The sequence below is a fragment of the Urocitellus parryii genome, chromosome 8, assembly GCF_045843805.1.
Source record: "Urocitellus parryii isolate mUroPar1 chromosome 8, mUroPar1.hap1, whole genome shotgun sequence".
Classification (NCBI taxonomy): Eukaryota; Metazoa; Chordata; class Mammalia; order Rodentia; family Sciuridae; genus Urocitellus; species Urocitellus parryii.
In genome coordinates this window covers 9,343,905-9,364,394 of record NC_135538.1, presented here as the reverse complement: position 1 = coordinate 9,364,394, position 20,490 = coordinate 9,343,905, and the positions used below count along the sequence as shown (strand labels likewise).

The following is a 20,490-nucleotide window of genomic DNA, read 5'->3' as shown; positions in this document are numbered from 1 at the left end:
ATAAACTGGGGCAGTTCCTGGGCTTGCCTCATTTCCCCCTTCTCCAGGTTTCTGTCTTGTGCTGTCTGTTGTCCACTTCTGTGAGTGCTTGTACTTGGTATTAAAGTTATTGGGTCCAGTGTTTGGGTTATTTAAAGCAGGAGGATAAATGCAGGACCCACTATTCCATCTTTTCTGAGGCTAAAGATTTTTTGCCCACTGATTTTTTATTAAACAGTTGTGTACTTTTTATAGTATTATTTCATTAAATTGACCTTTTCTAGAACTAATTATCATCCTCAAAAGGACCCCTTATCACCCTGCTTCCTCTCTGCTCCCCTCTCGTAGTTGTGTGGCGGTTTTGGAGTGGTGGCCACCTGCCTCTCGGCTGCTTCCTCACATATCTAGAGTCAGGTTGTGCAGGTGTCCAGAGACCCTGAACCTTGGTCCCGCTAGGCAGGTGTTTAATGCAGCCAGTCACCTAGGCAGATAGGGTCAGTCCTGGTAGAAAGATGTGTCTGCTTGCTTCTGCCCTAGCCAGGATCCCACTGTGAGCTGGAGCCCAGCAGCAGTATCCTACGTTTCCTGCTTTCCTGCTTTTGTCATTATTTTACCTTTAAGTCTTCGGTCTCTTCATACTAAAAGTGCATTCTTGTAGCAAGCATAGAGGAGGCCTTCCTTTTTATCAAGTTAACCATCTGTCTATTGAAGTGTTTGGCCGTTCACATTTGGCATGACTCCTGATTTGATGTGGTTCTAGTTTGCCGTCTTAGTATTTTTTCTAGTTTTCCCTCATCTATCATTTGCTTCATTTTTTTCTTGCCTCCTTTTGAATTGTTTTTAGTATTCCTCGATGTCTTTGTCATTGGCTTATTAGCCGTACACATGTCCTTTCTCCCGCTTATTCTTGCCCTCCTCCCCAGCCTCCTTCCCTCTCTGCCCACGATGGCTCACAGGTGCACAGAGGTCATCTGAGTCTGAGCACATTCTCACTCTGAAAATGCGATGACGCCTCACCTGTGAGAACTCGGCCACCTTCTGGACTTCATTTCCCTCTCCTGCGCACTGTATTGTTTTTGTCACACATTTTATTTCTCAGTATTATAAATCTCACAATATGTTCTTACTCTTTTTTTAAAAATCAGTTCTTGTTTATAGAAATTAAACAATGTTGTTTTCTTTTAAAACATGGCCCAATATTTGCCAATTTTTATGCTCTTTTGTGCTGATTCAGGTTTGAATCCGGTGTCATTTTCTTCTTGGTTAAAGAACTTCCTTTAACATTTTTGAAGTGTCAGTTTGCTGGTGACAGTTCTTGTTTGTCTGCAGATGTCTTTGTTTCACCATTTAAATTTTTATTTTTTATTTTTAATGTGGTATTGAGGATTGAACCCAGTGCCTTGTACATGCTAGGCAAGCACTCTATCCCTGAGCTACAGTCCCAGCCCCTGTTTCACCATTTTTCATTGACATGTTCGTTAGGTGTTTACAGATGCAGTATAGTCAATACAGAAACACTAGGTGTAGTAATGAAATCAAGGTAATTAGCATACCGTCTCCTTGGATATTGTTATTTATTTGTGTTGGGAACCTTCACTTCCTCTCTTGTAGTCTTTGGGAAGTGTGTGATAAGTGGTGATCTGCGGTCACCCTGCTAGGCTGTGGAGCCTTGTGGCGCCCATCTTCTGTGAGGGTGGTGTTGTCTGTTACCTGACCCCACCTGCCTTCCCTGCCCACTGCTTTGCCCACCCTGCAGTCGCCTTGTTTTGAAGGATGTTTTTCTGTATACCCAATTCTAGGTTGGGAGTTTTTGATATTTATCATCACCTTAAGGACGGCATTTGACCTGTTTTTGATGAGAACTCTGCAGTCGTTTCATTTTTTGTTTCTCTGTATCTTTCTCTCTCTCTTTGCTCATATTCTACAATTTGAATGTGATGTTACTTAAGTGGTTTTCTTTGTGTTTTTCCTGTGTGGGGTTTATTCAGATTCCAGGATCTGTGGATCGTAGTTTTCATGAGTTGGGTGATTTTTGCCATTATTTACCGTTTTTTCTGTTTCCCTTCCTTTCCTTCTGATTCCAGTACCTGAGTGTTGGGCTGCGGGTTGTGGTCTCCCGTCACTCAGGCTCTGCTCGTTTTCCCAGCAGTTTTTCTTCTTTCTGTTAGCAGTTCCTGTAGCTGTGTCTTCAGGTGCACTGGTCATTGCTTCCTTAAGCCTGTCCAGGATGTTTTTTCATTTCATGGACTGCATTTGACAGCTCTGGTCATTCCATTTGGTTCTTTCTTATAACATCCATTTCTCTCCTGATGGTGATCATTTGTTCTGTTAAGACCTTGAACATATTTATAAGAACAATTCTAAAATATCTGCCAAAATTGTGTTAGCTCTGTCACTTCTTGGTCTGTTTCTATTGATTGATGTTTTTGTCCTGGCATTGGGTCACATTTTTTTCTTGACTTGCCTATTAATTTTTTGATGGATACTAGAGTACTGTGTTGGGGTGTTGTTGAGTGTCTAGTTCCATTTTTCTCCCTTAAGAAGGTATTAAAGTGTGTTTATGAATCAGTTTGATTCTTTCAATGCTTATTTCTAACTTTTGTTGGGTGGGGATCTAGAAGAGCCTGATCGAAGGTGCCTACTGCTGGGCCCCGCCAACCCTCCTCTTGTGTCCTGAGAACTTCAGGTGGATCCAGTGATGGCTTCCCCTCCCGCCAGGTGGAACTACAGGCCGCCCCGGGCTCTGCCTGGCCTCGGTGCTCCTACAGTCTGCAGCTCCCCTGTGGTTGTCTCCAGGGGGCCCTGCAGAGTTGCCCCTCAGCAGTCTAGTGCCCGCAGCTCCCAGGCGCCCGGTTTCTTGGTGGTCTCCTGTGGATTCCCACTGCCTTGCCTCCTGGAGCCCTGGTCCTTCCTTCCACTTAGCAGGAGGTGCGTCCAGCTTGGGGCTCCTTCCTCTCCAGCATTTGGGTCAAAATGAAAGGGCCTCCAGGCAGCAAGCTAGAGACACCCGGGCTCCTCCCCTTGGTTCCTTTCTGCAGGGGCTCCTGGCTGCCCTGTCGGCCAGGATCTAGAAGGGCAAGTTGGCCAACAGGGACTCCATCGTAGCTTTCTGTGACTTGATCTTGATCAATTTACTTTTTTTTAATTTGGAGGTGGGGGTCTCACTGTGTTGGTCTCAAACTCCTGGATGCAGCACTCAGCCCTCCTCCTGCCTCAGCCTTCTCACCACCACTCCTGGCTTCGTTCGATTGGTTGTTTTAACTATTGGATTTTGAAGTATGAGTTATTCATTTAGTGTACTCCTTTTTCTTTATTCCATTTGATGTGTACGGTAGCCTCTTCAGTTCCACCTTTCACTATTTTTATTCTCTAGAAGGCCCTCAGTTGATTGGTTATGTAGGAAAAAGGTATTGAAGTTCAGGGCACAAGTTCACTTTTGCTGCCTCCAAGTGTGGCGGTTGGGCGCAGTGCAGGACGTGTCTTTCCCCAGCACACAGACAGGCCCTCCGGGAAACGGTGTGCTGTTTGAGAAATTCAGGGAAACTTCAGTCCAGGTGAGGAGTTGAAAGCACTGCGTACACAGAAACAGAAAGCATTTCTTTGGAATCTTGTGAGGACTGTTTTTCTTATCCTTATGAGATAAGGTACTTTTTACCTAAGCAGAGTTGTTGGGGTAATCAGTAAAAGGCAGTCAGTGCAGGAAGGGGCTCGCTGGTGCCTGCCAGTGAGCATTAGCAGAGGACTAAAGGGACAATGGTTAAAATTGGAATTCACTTTATGGCATGATGTAATTTGAAGAAAGTGTTCAACCTCTTGGGGAAAATAATATTTTAAGGTATTTGTATCATTTCAGAAATTAAGCTGAGTTTGAATTTAAAAACTGATAATGTTTAAAATCTTTAACATACTGTCCCTGCCATTGATTATTGATTTGTGGTCTAAAGATGCTAAAAATAAAGTATTATCTCTCTATTTCTCAAGTCATAGTTTGTTTCAAGTGCCCATTTTTAAGTGAAGAGGGTACATTTGGGCAAAATGAATTTGTAATTTCTTTAAACACATCCCCAGGGGCTTGGTGACTTGTGTGTTTACAGACAGGTCGTGACCTTGTGCACTGTGTCGTTGGAGCATGGTGTGAGTTATTGATCCTGCTTCCTTACTGAAGGCTCTTTATGCTTTTGGCTAATTCTTCTGGTTTGTATTATGTTGCTCATGGGACTACCCTCCAATTGTATACATATAAATGTGTACACATGCACAGAGTTTACAGAGATACTATTGGTTTTTGTCTTTTTGTCAGTTTACATAAAAATTGCTCTCCTTGTTACGTTTTCATTATTAAAATATTTTTTCAAATGATTGGGGTCAAGTGGTTCCCTGAGGACTCTGATCAGCCTTGTCCTGTCATCCGTGTCTACATGGACACATACTCTGTGTGCACAGAGACTCCCAGTGCGCTGTGCACTGTTAGCATAAAATATATATTTTCTTTTTCCATTCAAAGGTTTCTTGTAGAACTTTAACTTCTGTTTTCTGCTTATGAGATGTGGTTTCCTACTTTAAAACTGTTTTGACTTCTTCCCCTTGTCTCCACAAGTTTTATGTTGTTGTTGGTGGTGGTGATTTTGATTGTGTACTGTTAATTTTTTTCCCCCTGGAAGAGCTCTCTGAAATGTGAATGGTAGGATCATACTGCTTTACCTCAGTCTTAGAAACAGACATAATTGAATGTGATGATGTGTACCTACAACCCCATCTACTGGGGGTAGGGGGCACGCTGAGGCAGGAGGATTGCAAGGTCCAGACCAGCCTGTGCAACTTGGTGAGATTCTGTCTCAAAAAAAGGGGAGGGAGTTTGGAGACACGGCTCCATGGTAGAGAACTTACCTTGCATGTGCAAAGCCCTGGGTTCCATCCCCAGTACTGTCGGGGGGGGGGGGATACCCCACCACACACACATAAATATACAAACAGATATACATAATGCACACAAAAAAATATTTATTTTGGCTCTTGTCAGAATGATGAAGAAAAACAAAGGAGCCTGCATTAGTTCATGCCAGAATGCATGAGAGATGCTGGTTTCCCCTTTGGCTGAAGAGGGCCAGCACTCCCCAGGACTGTCACTTCCCTACTGTGGTTTGGGTCTGGGGGAGCTCCTACCCTCAGCTCCAGTGAGTTAGGAGTTTGGCCCTCCCCACCCCTGGGCCATATGTAGGGCCTCCCTGCAGGCCACACAGCATGCCTATGCTAGTGGGGTGAAAGGTCTGGTTCCTATGTGATTCCAAGAGATAGTAGACTCCAGAAACAACTTTTGTGAGAGTCAGTAGCCAGGGGCTCTACTTTCCCTTGAACTGGGGGAGGGGAAATAGTTGCAGAATCTTTGGTCTGGGAAGAGGAAATACATATGCCAAATTTTAGCATAAGCAAAATGTGCATATAACATTCAGAAAAATCAAAGCATGAACGAATGCAGGCTTCTTTGTATTTCTTCATCATTCTGACAAGAGCTAGCTAGTGCTTACAGCCCTCTATGGCGGTCACTGTTCTCTTATTTTTATTACTTGATTTTTCGTTTGTGTCACGAGGCATGGGCTGTTATCCTTATCTTATTCTTAAGGAATTTGAAACCAGAGGTTAAGGGATTAAGCCACAGTTTTCAAGTCTGGCGAAATGGTGGAATGGGGATTTGGACTCCTGTGTCTGGCTCCAAAGCTGGCTGGCAATTGCTAGAGTGATAATAATCATGCTACACACACACACACACACACACACACACACACACACACACCCTTGGGAAGAATGAACTATTGCGTCAGTGCCCTGCGCTGGTGGGGGATCAGGACTGTGATTGGAAGTGAGGCTTTACTAGTTGTCCCGGGTCTGGGATTGGGAGGTCTTTGCTTTTCAACTTAATGGTTTTTTTCCTCCAGTAAACATGTAGTTTTACAGTCAGGAGAAATAAAACCATTTTAATTTGGGGCTGAGGGTGAGTGTGGGGAACTTCATTGAGTGGACCACGCCTTCCAGTCCTGATGCACCAGGGGATCTGAAGGATTGCTGAAGTCTGGCGCAGTAGTGCCATGACTCGAGACTCGATCTTTCCCCAGTTCAGCCAGTCTTCTGAGTGGACATACCCTGGGGTTGAGCTACACTCACCTATTCTTTTGTAATCCTACCTCTTCGCCCTGTTTGGGATAGAATGTCCATGGAAACTCCATTTGTGTGTTCCCTTCTCTTGCTCTGCCTTTGGGTGTGGCCTTAGATGTCAGTCAGTCATCTGACAGCAGACATCATGAAACTAGACTCAACACCCCCTCAAACCTGAGCCCTCGCCTCATTTGAATAGCTTCTCCCCAGTAAAAGGGGTCAGCACGTGCTCTCTCTCTTTCTGTGGACCCCTAAGGTCAGAGGAGCTGTCATAGGACGCAAAGAAAAAGGTATCTCTGTTTCTTGTGTGATTTTTTTTCGTGCAGCCCAGTTCACCTGGAGTAACCCTGAGTGTGTCAGTTGTGGAACACGACAGGTGAGGTTATTTTCTTAGCCACAGCCAAATTTCGCTGTACTTTGCCTGGAGGTTGGGGAATGAATTAGTGACCTTGCAGCTCAGCAGCAGTAGATGTGCTGATAAGAGCGACCTAGGACTGAGTCAGAAATGATGTGTGCAAGACTTTCATGCACTGTGTTCTCCCTGGCTGTCTGATGTTTTTGAATAATTGTGTGCACGTGTATGCATGCAAATATACCAGATAATCACATTTTTAAGGAAACTTTCAAAACTCATGGCACTCAGACTCCTTCGTCAAGGAAAGGAACAATTTTAAACTTTTCCTTTTTTGCCTTGTTATAAAACCATACTGTGTTTACATATAGCACATTTACGTGTAGAGAAATCAACAGTACTCAGAACAGGAGCTTGGAAATATGGTTAACGCTTCTGCAGCCTTTAGTACAGATTCTGTTGGGCCTCTCACCAGCTCCAGAGTTGGCCCTGGGAGGGTTTTGTGCCTCGTGACGGGCAGGGAAGGTCCTCTCAGGTCTCAGTGTTTCCAGCAGAGTCTGCACATCCAAGATAGTGGTGTAAGGCAGTACTTCAAAGTTTTAATTTTTTTGAGTACGTGGTTTCTTAAGCTCATTTCTATTTTGTCTTTTATTGTTACTATAAGTGGTGCCCCCCCATTTTAATTTCAATTCAGACTGTTGGTACATGCATACAGTTACACCGACAACAGAAATATACCAAGAAATCCCACTGTCATCCTTCTTCTTATCCACTCATTTTTCTCTGCTCTCTTTCTAGGTAACCAATTTAAAATTAAATACTTGTTGTATTTATTGAGTATTTCTTTAAGGAAATACTGGAAAATGTAAAACGTGAAAAAGTGGCATACTCTGTGTCCTGTTCTACACCTTGCTTTTCTCACTTGCTGTATATTCCTTCCAGGTTTCCACAGAGGTTTTTTTCATTCTCGTACTGCTCCGGTGTATTCCATGGTGGTGCTGTGCCCTGGTTGATGTAAGCAGCTCCCTGTTGGTAGATGCTGGGTGGCCTCCAGTCTTCTGATACTGCACGTGGCTGCAGTAAATGTCCACGTGCACTGGTGCGTTTAGAGAATGAATTCCCTGGGTGAAATTTGTGGGTCAAAGTGTGTGTTCGCTTTCTGGCACGATAATACCTACCTGAGATAATCAACTTAGAAAAGGTTGGCTTTATCTGGGGTCACAGTTTTGGCAGTTCCAGTACTCGGTTGGTGGGCCCTGTTGCTGTTAGGCCTGTGGCATGACAGCCCATAGCAGCGGGAGGGTGTGATGAAGCAAAGGGAAAGGGAGGAGGAGGGGCGGAATCCCCCAGGGCCTTCCAGGGCACAGCCTCCCCTCAGGTTCTCCCTGCAGGCTGCACCACCTCCCTCTGTCACCTCAGCTGGTGGCCGGGCCTCCAACACATGGCCTGTGGGCGAGGTTGAAGATCCATGGGCCCAAGTGAAATTGTATATTTAAAGCTGTATTGGGGTAGCATTCCTCACCCATCAGATCAGCAGAATTATAGAAGCAGGGTGAAGGTTAATTTGTTCTTCCCCATGGGTGAGATGAGTACTTTAAGGGCTGGGGTTGTGGCTCAGCCGGAGAGCGCGCGCCTAGCACATGTAAGGCCCTGGGTCCGATCCTCAGCACCACATAAAAATAAATAAAATAAAGATATTGTGTCCAACTGTTACCGCTGTGTACCCGGTGACGAGTCCTTGCTTCCCGATGCTGAAGTATAACACCAGAGAAGCATGCCGAGGCAAGTTTAGAGTGGAAAGTAGAAGCTTTATTAAGGACAGCAGAAAAGATTTCTCTGGAGGAAGAAGGGGACCCAAGAGGTGGAATCCGTGGAAGGGGGAGGTCTTCCCTCTTTTATAGCTAAGGTCTTCATTCTGCTTTCCCGCATTTCTGTCAGAGTTCCTGTCCTTGTCCTACCTTGCAGTGTAGGTGGGGAAAGCCCAAAGGGTAGGGGACAGGTGGGCAGTAATCTGAGCAGGAAGGACTTTTGGATTAGCATCTCCATGTTTGCTGGGAGCTGCTTTAATTAACATTTCCTTGGGATGGGCTCTGGGCCTTGGGGACATTTTCAATTCCCCTTTCCCTGGACTCCATTCTCAATATGGCCTTCATTCTTGATTTTACTCGATATTAGACCCAATTTACCTAACTACACTAAGTACCTATTTTTAAATCGGGCTTCACAACTACCACTAAAAAATTTAAAAAGAGTCATCTGTAGTTTAATATGACTGTTCTTCTACCCATTTTTTGGTTTTCAGTCTTCTTGATTTCTAGAGGTTCTTATGTAATAGAAGGATTAATTAACCCTTTGGAAATGAGTTGCAGATATGCTTTATAACTTACATTTTATATTAAGGCTGGTGATTTTTGTAGTCACTTGGAGCCTGGCAGGAAGAAGAAAGTGAGGGGAGGCAGGCGGAATCAGAGATGTGGACACATAGGGAAGGAGGAGTGCAGGTTGCATGCTCCTGACCCGTAGAAGAGGAGCTGTTTCCTCGTGCGGGGGGTGCACCTGTGGTTAAGGGAGCGCAGGGAAGACTGGTGTCTACTCTTGATTCACCTTGTCTGTAACTTTTTGAAACTTTTATTGAGATTAATTGTGGTTGGCAGTGTCTGCTAGATATATAGTGGGAGATTATCTACTGACCAGGAATTCTGTGGAAACATTTCTTAAAGTGTGTAGCTGACGTTGGAAAAGGCAGTGTAGGAAAATGGACCACACAAGAAGAGACAGATGGGCATATGAGGTTGAGGGCAGCATCTGGATTGGTTTGGATACAGCAGTAGTGAACTAGAGGAGAGAAGTGAGAAAACAGGGGGAAGCCAAAAATAAGGAGAAGCAAAAGAGGGGAGGCAGGTGACAGAGAGGCAGTGAGGTTTTCAGTGCTGACAGCTCCCGGTTTTACTGAGCCTTACCTTCTCCAGGCTGAGTGCTCTGTTGTTGTTTTCTTGTGACATGTTATGCCTGTTCCATGTTAGGCTTATTAAATCCTTTTGTTCTCCAAAATTATTTTCACTTCTGATTTTAAAGAACGCTTGTCAGTTGTTTTAATAATTTTTAATTCAATGTTTTAAATAAAGCTAACTGGTTATATTTTTCCACATGTGTCTTATAATCCTTTATGATGCTGTAACAGAACATCAGAGACTAGGAAATTTATAGAGCAGAAAAATATTTTCTCACTATTTTGGAGGCCAGGCAGTCCAAGATCAAGGCTGGGAGGCTAGGGCCTGGTCTGTCTGCTTCCAAGATGGTGCCTTGAACACTCTGCCCCGTGGAGGGAGGGTGTTGTGTCTTTACATAGCAGGACAGCAGGAGAGGGTGAACTTGCTCCCACGGGCCCTTTGTGGTGGCATTAGGCCCCACCTCCCAGCTGACATTTAGGATTAAATTTCAACCTGAATTTTAGAAAAGACAAACATTCAAACCTAGGGGTGAGTAAGTGTGCGGTGATGTCTGAATGTGTCGGGGGCGGGTGTCCATGTCTTCATTTTTTTACTTATTTCACATTTGGTTTCACCAAACTATAAATTCCTAAACACAGGGCTTAGGAATTCTGTATTTGGGGACTGGTTGGATTTAGCTGGACTTTTAAAATTTTAAGCAGGATTCTTAAGGAACAGTGACACAACAGCAGGTTCCTCTGCCACCCTGGAGCTTGGCGCAGTTAGCATACTGGGCTCCTCTCCAGGGGAAGCTCACTTCCTTCCGCGGAGCACCCTGTGCATTTATCTGCTAGCTGCCCTCGCTGCACGGAGGACTGAGGTTGATGTGACATGTTTTTAAAAAATATCCCACAACATGACAAACAGAATTCTATCTACTTTGCAGCTGTGTGAGAAAAATACCTCCACGTGGTTTCTTTGTCCTTTGTCCTGACCCGAGTTGACTGCAGAGCTGGCAGGGTTTGCTCCCTTGCCTCTGCCCCTCAGCCCCTTCCTGGCCTGTCAGGGACAGAGAAAAAAGAACTGATGCCATTTCTTAACCGACAGACTCCACTACCATTTGTTTTGCTCCAACATTTTATAAGGAAAATTTTCAAATGTGTAGAAAAGTTGGAATACTTTTCCACGAAATACCATAAATCCACTCTCTAGATTCTGGACATTTTGCATTTATGATGCCTGCTTTATCACATGTCCACCCATCAGTCTATCTTGTTATTTTTTTCTTTATTTCAAAGGAGGGATTTTTTTCCTCCAATCTTTGTCACTGGTGGCGAGTCCTTCATCCCCATTAAAAGAAATTCAAGCACAGTCAGGCACTTATGGAGAGGGCTGAGGTGAGCAGAAGGGCCTGGCCTGTTCCTGCCCGGTGGTGGGTGTCGAGCAAGTGAGCCCCATCCTGTTGGGTAACTGAATTTGCCCGTGGGAACCAGTTGCTTTTAAGGCAGCCCTGTGTTTCCAGGGACATGCCGTCCCCGGTTGATGAGATGCCTCGTGGAAGAGAGTCCATGGGGTATAATCATTAAGATGGGGAGTGGGCCAGGTCTGCCTTATAGACACTGTAAGGCTGTCTAGAGGACACTCTGTGCACACGCATGTGCACTTTTTATCATGGGGGTTTTCTGTCATGATGCTGTGCCTGGCAGTGTCCCTGCAAGCATGCACTTCTGGCCCACCGTCCCCAGGCTCCTCCGGAGGAAGAGCCTGAAGAACAGGCCCTCCTCTCCTCAGCCACAGCAGCTTCCTCTTGGTCTGTTGTATTTGAAATGGAGAGTTCATTTCGGGGAGAAGTTGTCAAACTGCAGCTTTCTTTGCCTGACCCACTCGGCCCTGTAGGGCACGGTGCGGTGGCAAGTGGTGTAGCAGAGTGTCTGTTACACGGAGCTTATGGGTCTGAGTTAGGGGGCCACAGGATGCTGCATTGTCGGGTTTATCCCAGTGGCTGGCTCCAGATGTGGCTGGTGAGAGTTTTAATAGTAAGGGATTCTTCTAAAGATGGAGGAGTCTGACATCCCTTGCCTCGGTTCCTGAGAGCGAGCTGTCCCAGAATCAGCAGCATCTGTATTTCAGCTTCATGCATGGTTTTGAATTTTAATGAAACAGGTGTATTTAGAGTTCTTTTTGTAGGGTTGATCTCTAATGCAGTGTGGGCAGCTGCTGAAAACTGTCCCCCTTCCAGAACATGAGGGACTGTCTCACCATTGGTGTTACCTGTCCCCAGTACAGCTGACAAACCATTCTGGTAATGGGTCTTCCCTTTTTACAGTCGGCCCCGGCCCCCTTTCTGTTCATACCAGTCTGTTTACAAAGTGGACAGTAAAGGTGGTTTGGATTTTACTATTGGGTCTACATTCACCTGAAATTTTTTCTTCTCTTCTGTACCCTCAATAGGCTCGGGTTATGTATGATTTTGCTGCTGAACCTGGGAATAATGAACTGACGGTTAATGAAGGAGAAATCATCACTATTACAAATCCGGTAAGGGAACATTTAGTTATTCCTTGTTTTTTTGTATAGGACATTGAGCCCAGGGATGCTCTACCTTAAGTTGCCGAAACTGGCCTTGAACTTGTGATCATCCTCCCTCAGCCTCCCAAGTCTCTGGGAGGCTTGCACTGCCATGCTCATTTTTTGGACTTGTTTTTAAGGTTTATTTATTTATTTATTTTTTATTGGTTGTTCAAAACATTACAAAGCTCTTGACATATCATATTTCATACATTAGATTCAAGTGGGTTATGAACTCCCATTTTTACCCCGTATACAGATTTCAGAATCACATTGGTTACACATCCACATTTTTACATACTGCCATATTAGTAACTGTTGTATTCTGCTATCTTTCCTGTCCTCTACTATACCCCCTCCCCTCCCATCTTCTCTCTCTACCCCATCTACTGTAATTCATTTCTCTCCTTGTTTTTTTTCCCATTCCCCTCACAACCTCTTATATGTAATTTTGTATAACAATGAGGGTCTCCTTCCATTTCCACGCAATTTCCCTTTCCTCTCCCTTTCCCTCCCACCTCATGTCTCTGTTTAATGTTAGTCTTTTCCTTCTGCTCTTCCTCCCTGCTCTGTTTTTAGTTGCTCTCATTATATCAAAGAAGATATTTGGCATTTGTTTTTTAGGGATTGGCTAGCTTCACTTAGCATAATTTTTTTTGCTAAGTTGATCATTCATACTCACATTAATTCTTTTCTGTCGCTTAAATTTTTTTCTGTTGATGATGTAGTAAGAGGCTATTACATAAACACTGAGAAAAGTTTCCTAGAGATAGCTGGGGAGATGATTGAGTTTATTATATCTCTATTTCAGAATTGTTCTCTTTGTTATTGATAACCTTTCAAGCACCCTCTGTTGTTGTGGAGCTTAGTTCAGTCTGCTTTCCCCTCATGGTGCTGTGTCTTTAGAATGCAGGAGAGATGGTGCTGACCTTCCTCACAGCTCTGCTTACTGAGCGCTGTTGTTGTTCTGAGCTCCAACCCTAAAGTAGATTGCCAGAGGGCAGTATGTACTAGCAAAGCATCAGCCTTGCTCCCAGCGAGTTGTCTCTGCTGAGTTATAAGTTACTGCTTCAGCTTTTATTCAGTGAAGAAATGGCTGTATGTATAACAAGGATTTCTGCATCTTCACAGAACTGTTTGCACATGTGTACATAGATACATATGCATGCAACTTCACATGCTCAGGTATGTACCCACACACATTAACACGTGTCCTTACGCGTGTTTGTATCTTTTCTCACTTAGCTAGGTGTATTTCCACCCTCTCTGATAAGCAGCCATGTGATCTTTTATCTCAGGTTCTTCCTCAGCTTCAGCATACTTCCTTTCACAAAATGAAATCTTTATTGACAATTGAATTTCTTTTATGATTTTTGTTGCTGAGTAGTGCAGCATCTTGGGTCCAGATCCTGTTAAAGTGTTTTCTACTACCTCTGTGTGATATGTGCCTCAGTCTGCTTAATTTTTTATTTTATTTTATTCTGATTTTTTTTTTCAGTACTGGGGATTGAACCCAGGGGTGCCCTACCACTGAGATATAGTACCCCAGCCCCCCCCCTTTTTTTTTTTTTGAGGCAGGGTCTTACTAAGTTGTCCAGGCTGATCTTGAACTTATAATCCTCCTGCTTCAGCCTTCTGATTAATTGTCCTTTTTACATGTAAACCTTCTTACAGAGTATAGTAAAATTATGAGATGAACATAATTTTTGTAGGGTTAATCTCTAATGCAGTGTGGGCAGCTGCTGAAAACTGTCCATGTAGTAAAATTTTAAGAAAAATTGCCTCAATTACTAGTATTTCATCTGGGTATATGCAGCTAGAGGAGGACCAAAAGCAGGCCTGGGGAGTCAGTCTTTACAGTTGTAAAATCAGCAAAACTTTGTGGTTACTCTTTCTTTACCTCTTCCTACTCATCCCCAACACCACTGAGTGTGCCTAACTCTGACACCGCTCTGTGCACACCTCTGGCCTGTGCTTCTGGCAGGCGTCCTCCCTAGTCCCTGCCACTGTCTCTGGGTTCCACGCTGTATGTCCTGCTTCTCTGACCATGCCCTTGCTCAGTTACCCACACGGAGTACAGGGTAGTCTTGTGTTCCTGTAGGTGTCTCCAGACACAAAAATTGGAAGCCTTACCCTTGCTCAGAGAGGTCTGCATTGGTTTTTCTTACTGATGGCCTCTAGCACAGGCTGCTGATCCTATCTGATGCCCTGTGCCTCTCTCCTGTTGTGTACTTAGATACACATGCATGCATCTTCACATGCTTTTATAATCCGCTCTTCCTTCTGCCTCGTGATGTAGGTATTCACATCTTTGGCCTGTTTTCCTCATGTTACACATTTTCAGAATTTTTTATTGCCTCCTGTGTGCTAAATTCCTGGTATCTGCAGCTTGGCCAGGCTGCTGAAGCTCCCACTTGGCTGTCCAGCGGAGTCCTAGGCATCTTTATGTCGCTTTTTCACAAGCCCTTCAAACCTCCTGTAGTGTGAGACCTACAGGCTCACCACACATGCTGAGCCAGTCCTCTTCCTGAAGTCTCTTTTTTTCTAATGTGGAACACACCCATTCATTCTCCTCAGCTACAGCTGTACATCACAGAAAGACGCTGGCCTTACACTTGCTCACATCTAGCCTTTCCCCTCTCTGTCTCTACTGTCACTGCCTTGAGCGAAGCCCTCCCCTTGGTACCTGGATTGGGTGCCTTCCTGGCTGGCCCTTCTCCCCCTGTGGCCTGTTCAAACTGCCAGCTGTAGGTCTACAAGACACCCGCCATCTGGCCCCGTCCTTCCTCTCCAGCTTTCCAACATATGCACACCCTCTCTTACGCATGCACAGGCATGTGCACCCACATACATAGCCACACACTCACATCCTCACTCATGAACACACTTGCACTACCACACACTCTTACAGACTCGTACCAGCACACTCTCACACTTAGTGTCTACAGACATTTACAAATGCACATTTACAGGTTCACAGTCACATTCTCACACTTGGTCTCTTACAAGCACGCACACACTTATGCGCACGCTCTCACAAGCACACAGACCCATTTGTTGTGACTTTGCACTCTTGCTCTTGTCGTTGCCCTGCCTGGCATGCCTCCTCACAGTTGTTCCACCCTGATGTGTCTGTATCTTAAAACACAATAGAAAATCCTATCCATGGTTTTAAAGGATGTCTTCTCCAGAAGGAGTGGAATCCTTGGGGCCATCACTGAGTACTCTGTGAGGCCCTGTGAGACTGCCTGCCCTGTCCTGCTGTACCCACTGTGTGTGTGGCTGCTTCCCACATGAACCAAGGAGTTCCTTAAGGCTGGAAACCAGGTTTTTCTGTTTCCTTGCCCTTTGTAGGCTAGACTTTGTGTACTGTCTGGCCTGCAGTAGGCACATTATTTTCATTTTTAAATTATTTTATAAAATTTCAAATACATATTGGGAGAGAGAATATATTAACCATAGCTTTGTCCCCATCGTCCAGTTATCCAGTTTCAGTAATCAGCTCACCGTGGTCAGTCTCATGTCATCTCTACTCCTGATTATCCCTCTAGCTTCCCTCTCCCGCAACACACTTGGTTATTTTTGAAGCAGATTTCATTGTATCATTTCATGCATAAAGATTTCAAGCATGGCACAGTGGTGCTCTTCTGTAGTTCCAGATACTTGGGAGGCCAAGGCAGGAGGTTTGCTTGAGCCCAGTAATTTGAGGCCTGCCTGGACAACATACCAAGATCCTGGCTTACAATACAAAACCAAACAAAAGATTTCAATATGTATCTCTGAGAAATGGAGCTGGTTTTAGACATAATGACAATACCATTCTATCCCACCCAACAAAATTATTGATTTCCTGGCCATGGCACATGCCTGTAATCCCAGTGGCTCAGGAAGCTGAGACAGGAAGATCGTGAGTCCAAAGCCATCCTCAGCAATAGCGAGGTGCTAAGTAACTCAGTGAGACCCTGTCTCTAAATAAAATTCAAAAAATAGGGCTGGGGATGTGGCTCAGCGGTTGAGTGCACCTGAGTTCAATCCCCAGTATCCCCCCCCAAAAAAAATAATCAATTTTCTAATATTATCAAATAACCCATTAGCCCAATATCCATAGCCACATAAAACTTTGCTGATTTGAAAACTGAGCTTAAAAACTCACTAGAGTGTTAATGTTAGTAAACAGTATTAGATACACTCAACCTCGAGTTTGATAGGTTAGTTCAGAAGATCACGTTTTCTGTAGCCATACTTTTTTTAAAGCAATTTCCCATTTCCTGGGCTTATCCTTTGGGAATACATGTCCTAGAAAATGTGTTCAGCATCCTTTTATACCATAAACTAAAGCATTGTAGATTTGAAGTTCATCCAAAATATTATTTTTCATTCAGTAGTTTCACTGGGCTCCTTCCTACTGTGCATGAGACTGTGTACCAGGTACCCTGAAGAGTAAACCTCAAGACAGTCAGACCTCCTTCTCCGTAGGAATTTGTGATAGAAGAGGAATTCAAGGAGATCTACCTCAAGGTGCAGAGTTATTGGCCAGTTGCTGTTGGCAGCTCAGCAGAGGAGGAGGCTATTTCTATTTGTTTTAACCAGAATGAGCTTTGATGCAAAAGGAAATCTGACTAGGTGATCTTGAAGCCCTATTGAGGTTTCATCAGACAGGACTGCCAAGACATCCCAGACAGAGTAGTTGCATCAAAGGTGTATAGATTCAAAAGCATTCAGTGTTTTTTTTTTTTTTTTTTAGCCATATCAATTATCATTTGTTAACAGTTTAGAGCCAGGTGTTTGGCAAGTGCAATGTACGTAATCTTGAATGTGTTTTGCCATGAAGTCCCCAAGGTGGGCATGAGATGTTCAGATTAGGTAACTTGCCCGTGATCACTCTGCTTGTAAGTGAAGAAGAGTCAAAGTTACATCTGTTCGTCTTTGAAGCCTGTCCTTTTTTTGTCTGCTCTGTGGCCTGTTACGTGTAAACAGGTGTCCTAGAGCACAGGTGTGTATAAGCTGGTAGGAAAAAGGCTAAGAAAACTGGTTTTCAAAACTATCAGACCCCTCTGGGAGCCAGGCTGTCGACTGTGGGCTTCGTCCAGTGAGCTGAGCCTTCCTTGGAGGCTAGTGGTGGCTTTCGTTATTGTTGTAGAGGAGGCTGGAGTCTCAGGACGTGATTTTGAGTTATGGCAATAGGAGGTGAAAGATGGAGGAGAAAGCTTGGAGCGCCAGGCCTGTGGGACGCAGTGCTTAAGCAGAGGAAAAAGGCAAGGGTCACTGAGGCGCTCGGCCTTTGCACCTGAGAATGGCGGCTGCGTTAAAGGCTGTTGGTCAGGTATGTCCAAGAATGTTAACTTTGGACATGCCAGGTGGGAAGAGCAGTGAACGGCCAGTCCTGCCCTGCAGGGTGGCGGCCGTTGAAACCTGGTGGTGCAGAGCTGGAGAGCAGGCTGGAGCAAGGTGCCAGGAAAGCTGAGGGTGCTCTTGGGAGAAGGGAAGGAGCAGACACAGGTGCGTCCCCAGATGCAGAGAGAGGACTGGCAGCACTAAGGTCAGGGAGGGACAAGGCAGTTGGCAGAGGTGATGGTAGGGTCTTCATAGCGACAGTATTTTAAGGACCTATTTTTATTGCCTTAGATGCAAGAAAGAATTACTGGGTAGAACCAAGTACATGTACTAATTTTGGATGATTTGTTAGGGTATATATTAGCAAATAGGTTCCATTTTCTTTTTTTTTAATATATTTTTTTTAGTTGTCGATAGATTTTATTTCTTTATACATGTGCTGAGAATCAAACCTAGTGCCTCCACATGCCAGGCAAGTGCCCTACCTCTGAGCCCCAGCCCCAGCCCTAGGTGCCATTTTCTTTTTTTTTTTTTTTAACATTTATTTTTTTTTTTTTAGTTGTAGTTAGACACAATATGTTTATTTTTATTTATTTATATGTGGTGCTGAGTATCGAACCCAGGGCCGCACACATGCTAGGTGAGCACTCTACTGCTGAGCCACAACCCCAGCCCTCCATTTTCAATGGTAGTAAAAAATTTTTTGTTTGCATAATTTTTTGTCCACTGAGTATTTCTTCATTTTCTTAGTAAAATAGTATTTCTTCCAGTCACTCTTGGCTTCAAAAAGTATCAAAGTTGTAATTTAAAATTATTTTTTTAAATGTGGTTAGATAACTATAATGTATATTTCAAAAAAGCTAAAAAAAAGAATTTTGAATGGTTTCACCAAAAAGAAATAATAAATGTTTGAGGCGATAATTAAATTTACCATGATTTGAACATTACACAGTGTATTTGTGTATTGAAATATCACATGGCACCCCATAAATGCATTCAGATTTTGTGTGTTAATTAAATAAGAATGTGGTTATTCAGATTCAGATAATTATTAACTAATTATGGCATTATTTACAAATGTAAGAAAACTATCTTCAGGAGAAAAAAGTAGAATTTTGTGGCAATAATATGTAGAAAACTGGGAATCTTGATATAGACTTCTGCAGCATAATTTAAGTCTATTAATATTTTTTGTCTGGAAAAAAAACCAAACCATGAATCAGTTAGCTTTTGCTAAATGACAGATGTTTCCAAAACTTTGTGGTTCAGACCAACACCTGTGTGTTATTGCACAGGAACCTACTTGTCAGCCAGTGGTTCTTCTGGTCTGGAATGCTGGTGTCTCCAGTCACCTGATGCCCACCCAGGGGCTAAATAGTCTGAGAGGGACTCATCCATGTATCTCACAGTTCTCCTGGGCTGCAGGGCTGGCTTTGGGTTGGGCTACAGGAAGACTCATCATATAACATCTCAAATTAATTTACATGGTGGCTTGGGGTTCCAAAAGAATGAGCCACAGTGTGTAGAGCCCCTTAAGGACAGGCTCCAAATGCCCCTAGACTATTTCCACCTCGTTGTGTTGGCCAGAGAGGTCACAAGAGGCAGTACAGGAGCAGGATGGGGATGTGCGTTCTTCACTTGACAAAACTGCAGACTATTTTTGTCATCTGCCATAGAGTGAATAGAAATCACAGATGATGGTGATCTAGGGAAAGGCTGTTTTCAGTCTTTGATCACTTATTATCAAAGTGTTATTTGGCTTGTTTGTAAATCACATCATTTTCTGGAGTAAAAAAGGTCTTAAAATTTAAAATTTTGTATAATGTTAACTCTGAAGTAATAAAAATCTTAATGTTTATTGATTTTCAGTCTAACAATTTATATTTGTAATATTTTACAAATACATTTATAACAATTTTCAAAGTGAAATTTCTACAGGAAATTCTAACTGTGGTCTTTTTCTTTTCTTTCTTGGTAACTTTATCAGGATGTGGGTGGAGGATGGCTGGAAGGAAGAAACAGCAAAGGAGAGCGAGGGCTCGTCCCCACAGACTACGTAGAAGTAAGAACTTCAAGCATCTTTTCATCATTTGTCAAAGCACAGCCAGAAGACAGTAATATTTGTCCAAAAAAATCATAAAAATGCAAAAGTAATAATTATAAAAGAAATAAATGCAAATTGTATAAAATATGGAAAATACATTGAAGAGGAACTAAGAAAGTATATTACCTATAGATCCAAGCTACAAAGAGTAACTACAGACATTTAGATTAAGTTCCTTTTAGTATTTCTGAATTAAAATTCTTACTTTTCCTTTGCTGGTGTTGTGTAATAGCTGTTGCCTGAACATGTTTATTGTAGTCAATTCACAAAATTTAAACAGATTTTCTCAAAGGACATGCCTCTCAGTTCCTTCTCCCGTTTTCTTAGGCAGAAGAGTGGCTTGAGTGCCCGGCTATGAGAATTGCCTTGTGCTCTGCTGTGATAGGTCCCAAGGACAGTGGCACAACACCCTGAAGGAGGTCCCTGCTTGGGACAGACCCATCAGAGACAAAACCCTCTACTGAGTCAACTGCCTGGCACCCCCTGCTGGTAGTCTCTAGGTGTCTCAAAGAGTAATAGGTGCTTGGTGAGCTTGCCTCTCGCCTCTGGTGCTTATTAGTCAAGTTGAAGATAGGTCAAGAAGTGCTTCAGCCAGCTCCAGTGGAGGGCAAGAATGCCCTGAAGGTGTTTCCCTGGGGCCCAGCTATGGAGTGGGAAGGAAGGCTGCCTGTCTGTCCTTGATTGAGAGGGAGGGCTGGGGAGTCTGAAACCTTCAGGAGAATCTGAGGAGATCTGTAGATCTTCCTTCAGATACGTACACCCACATACCCCAACCTTGTCCCCATGGTTCACAGGCCTCTGAGCTCAGTCCATGGGTATGAGATTTAATCCTGTGTTAGCTCTGTGTGCTATGCATCTGGAATCCTAAAAATGAACAAGATTAGGAAAAGTCTGAGGGTTTAAGTTGATATTGGCATTTTATTTTCTAGAATTCCACTTACTTCTAGAAAGAAATAGTGTTTTCACACATTCTTGGGTTTGATTGTTCTTTAAGAATATAGACCACCTAAGTCAAATATGAACAGATCCAACAGGCAAAAATTCAGTAAGAACCTAGTTGAACTCAACAGCAC

General features: G+C 43.7%; 1 protein-coding gene across 2 annotated transcripts in view; it reads left to right on the top strand.

Annotated features, from left to right (window-relative positions):
• Snx9 (sorting nexin 9) overlaps positions 1-20,490 on the top strand; it is a 103,594-nt gene that overhangs the window by 26,758 nt on the left and 56,346 nt on the right. For both annotated transcript variants that reach the window (XM_026393840.2, XM_026393837.2), the window contains exons 2-4: positions 7,424-7,580; positions 11,863-11,949; positions 19,301-19,375. In XM_026393840.2, coding sequence (XP_026249625.2) covers positions 7,518-7,580; positions 11,863-11,949; positions 19,301-19,375 — 225 coding nt within the window. In that variant the 5' untranslated portion in view covers positions 7,424-7,517. The remainder of the gene's footprint in view (positions 1-7,423; positions 7,581-11,862; positions 11,950-19,300; positions 19,376-20,490) is intronic.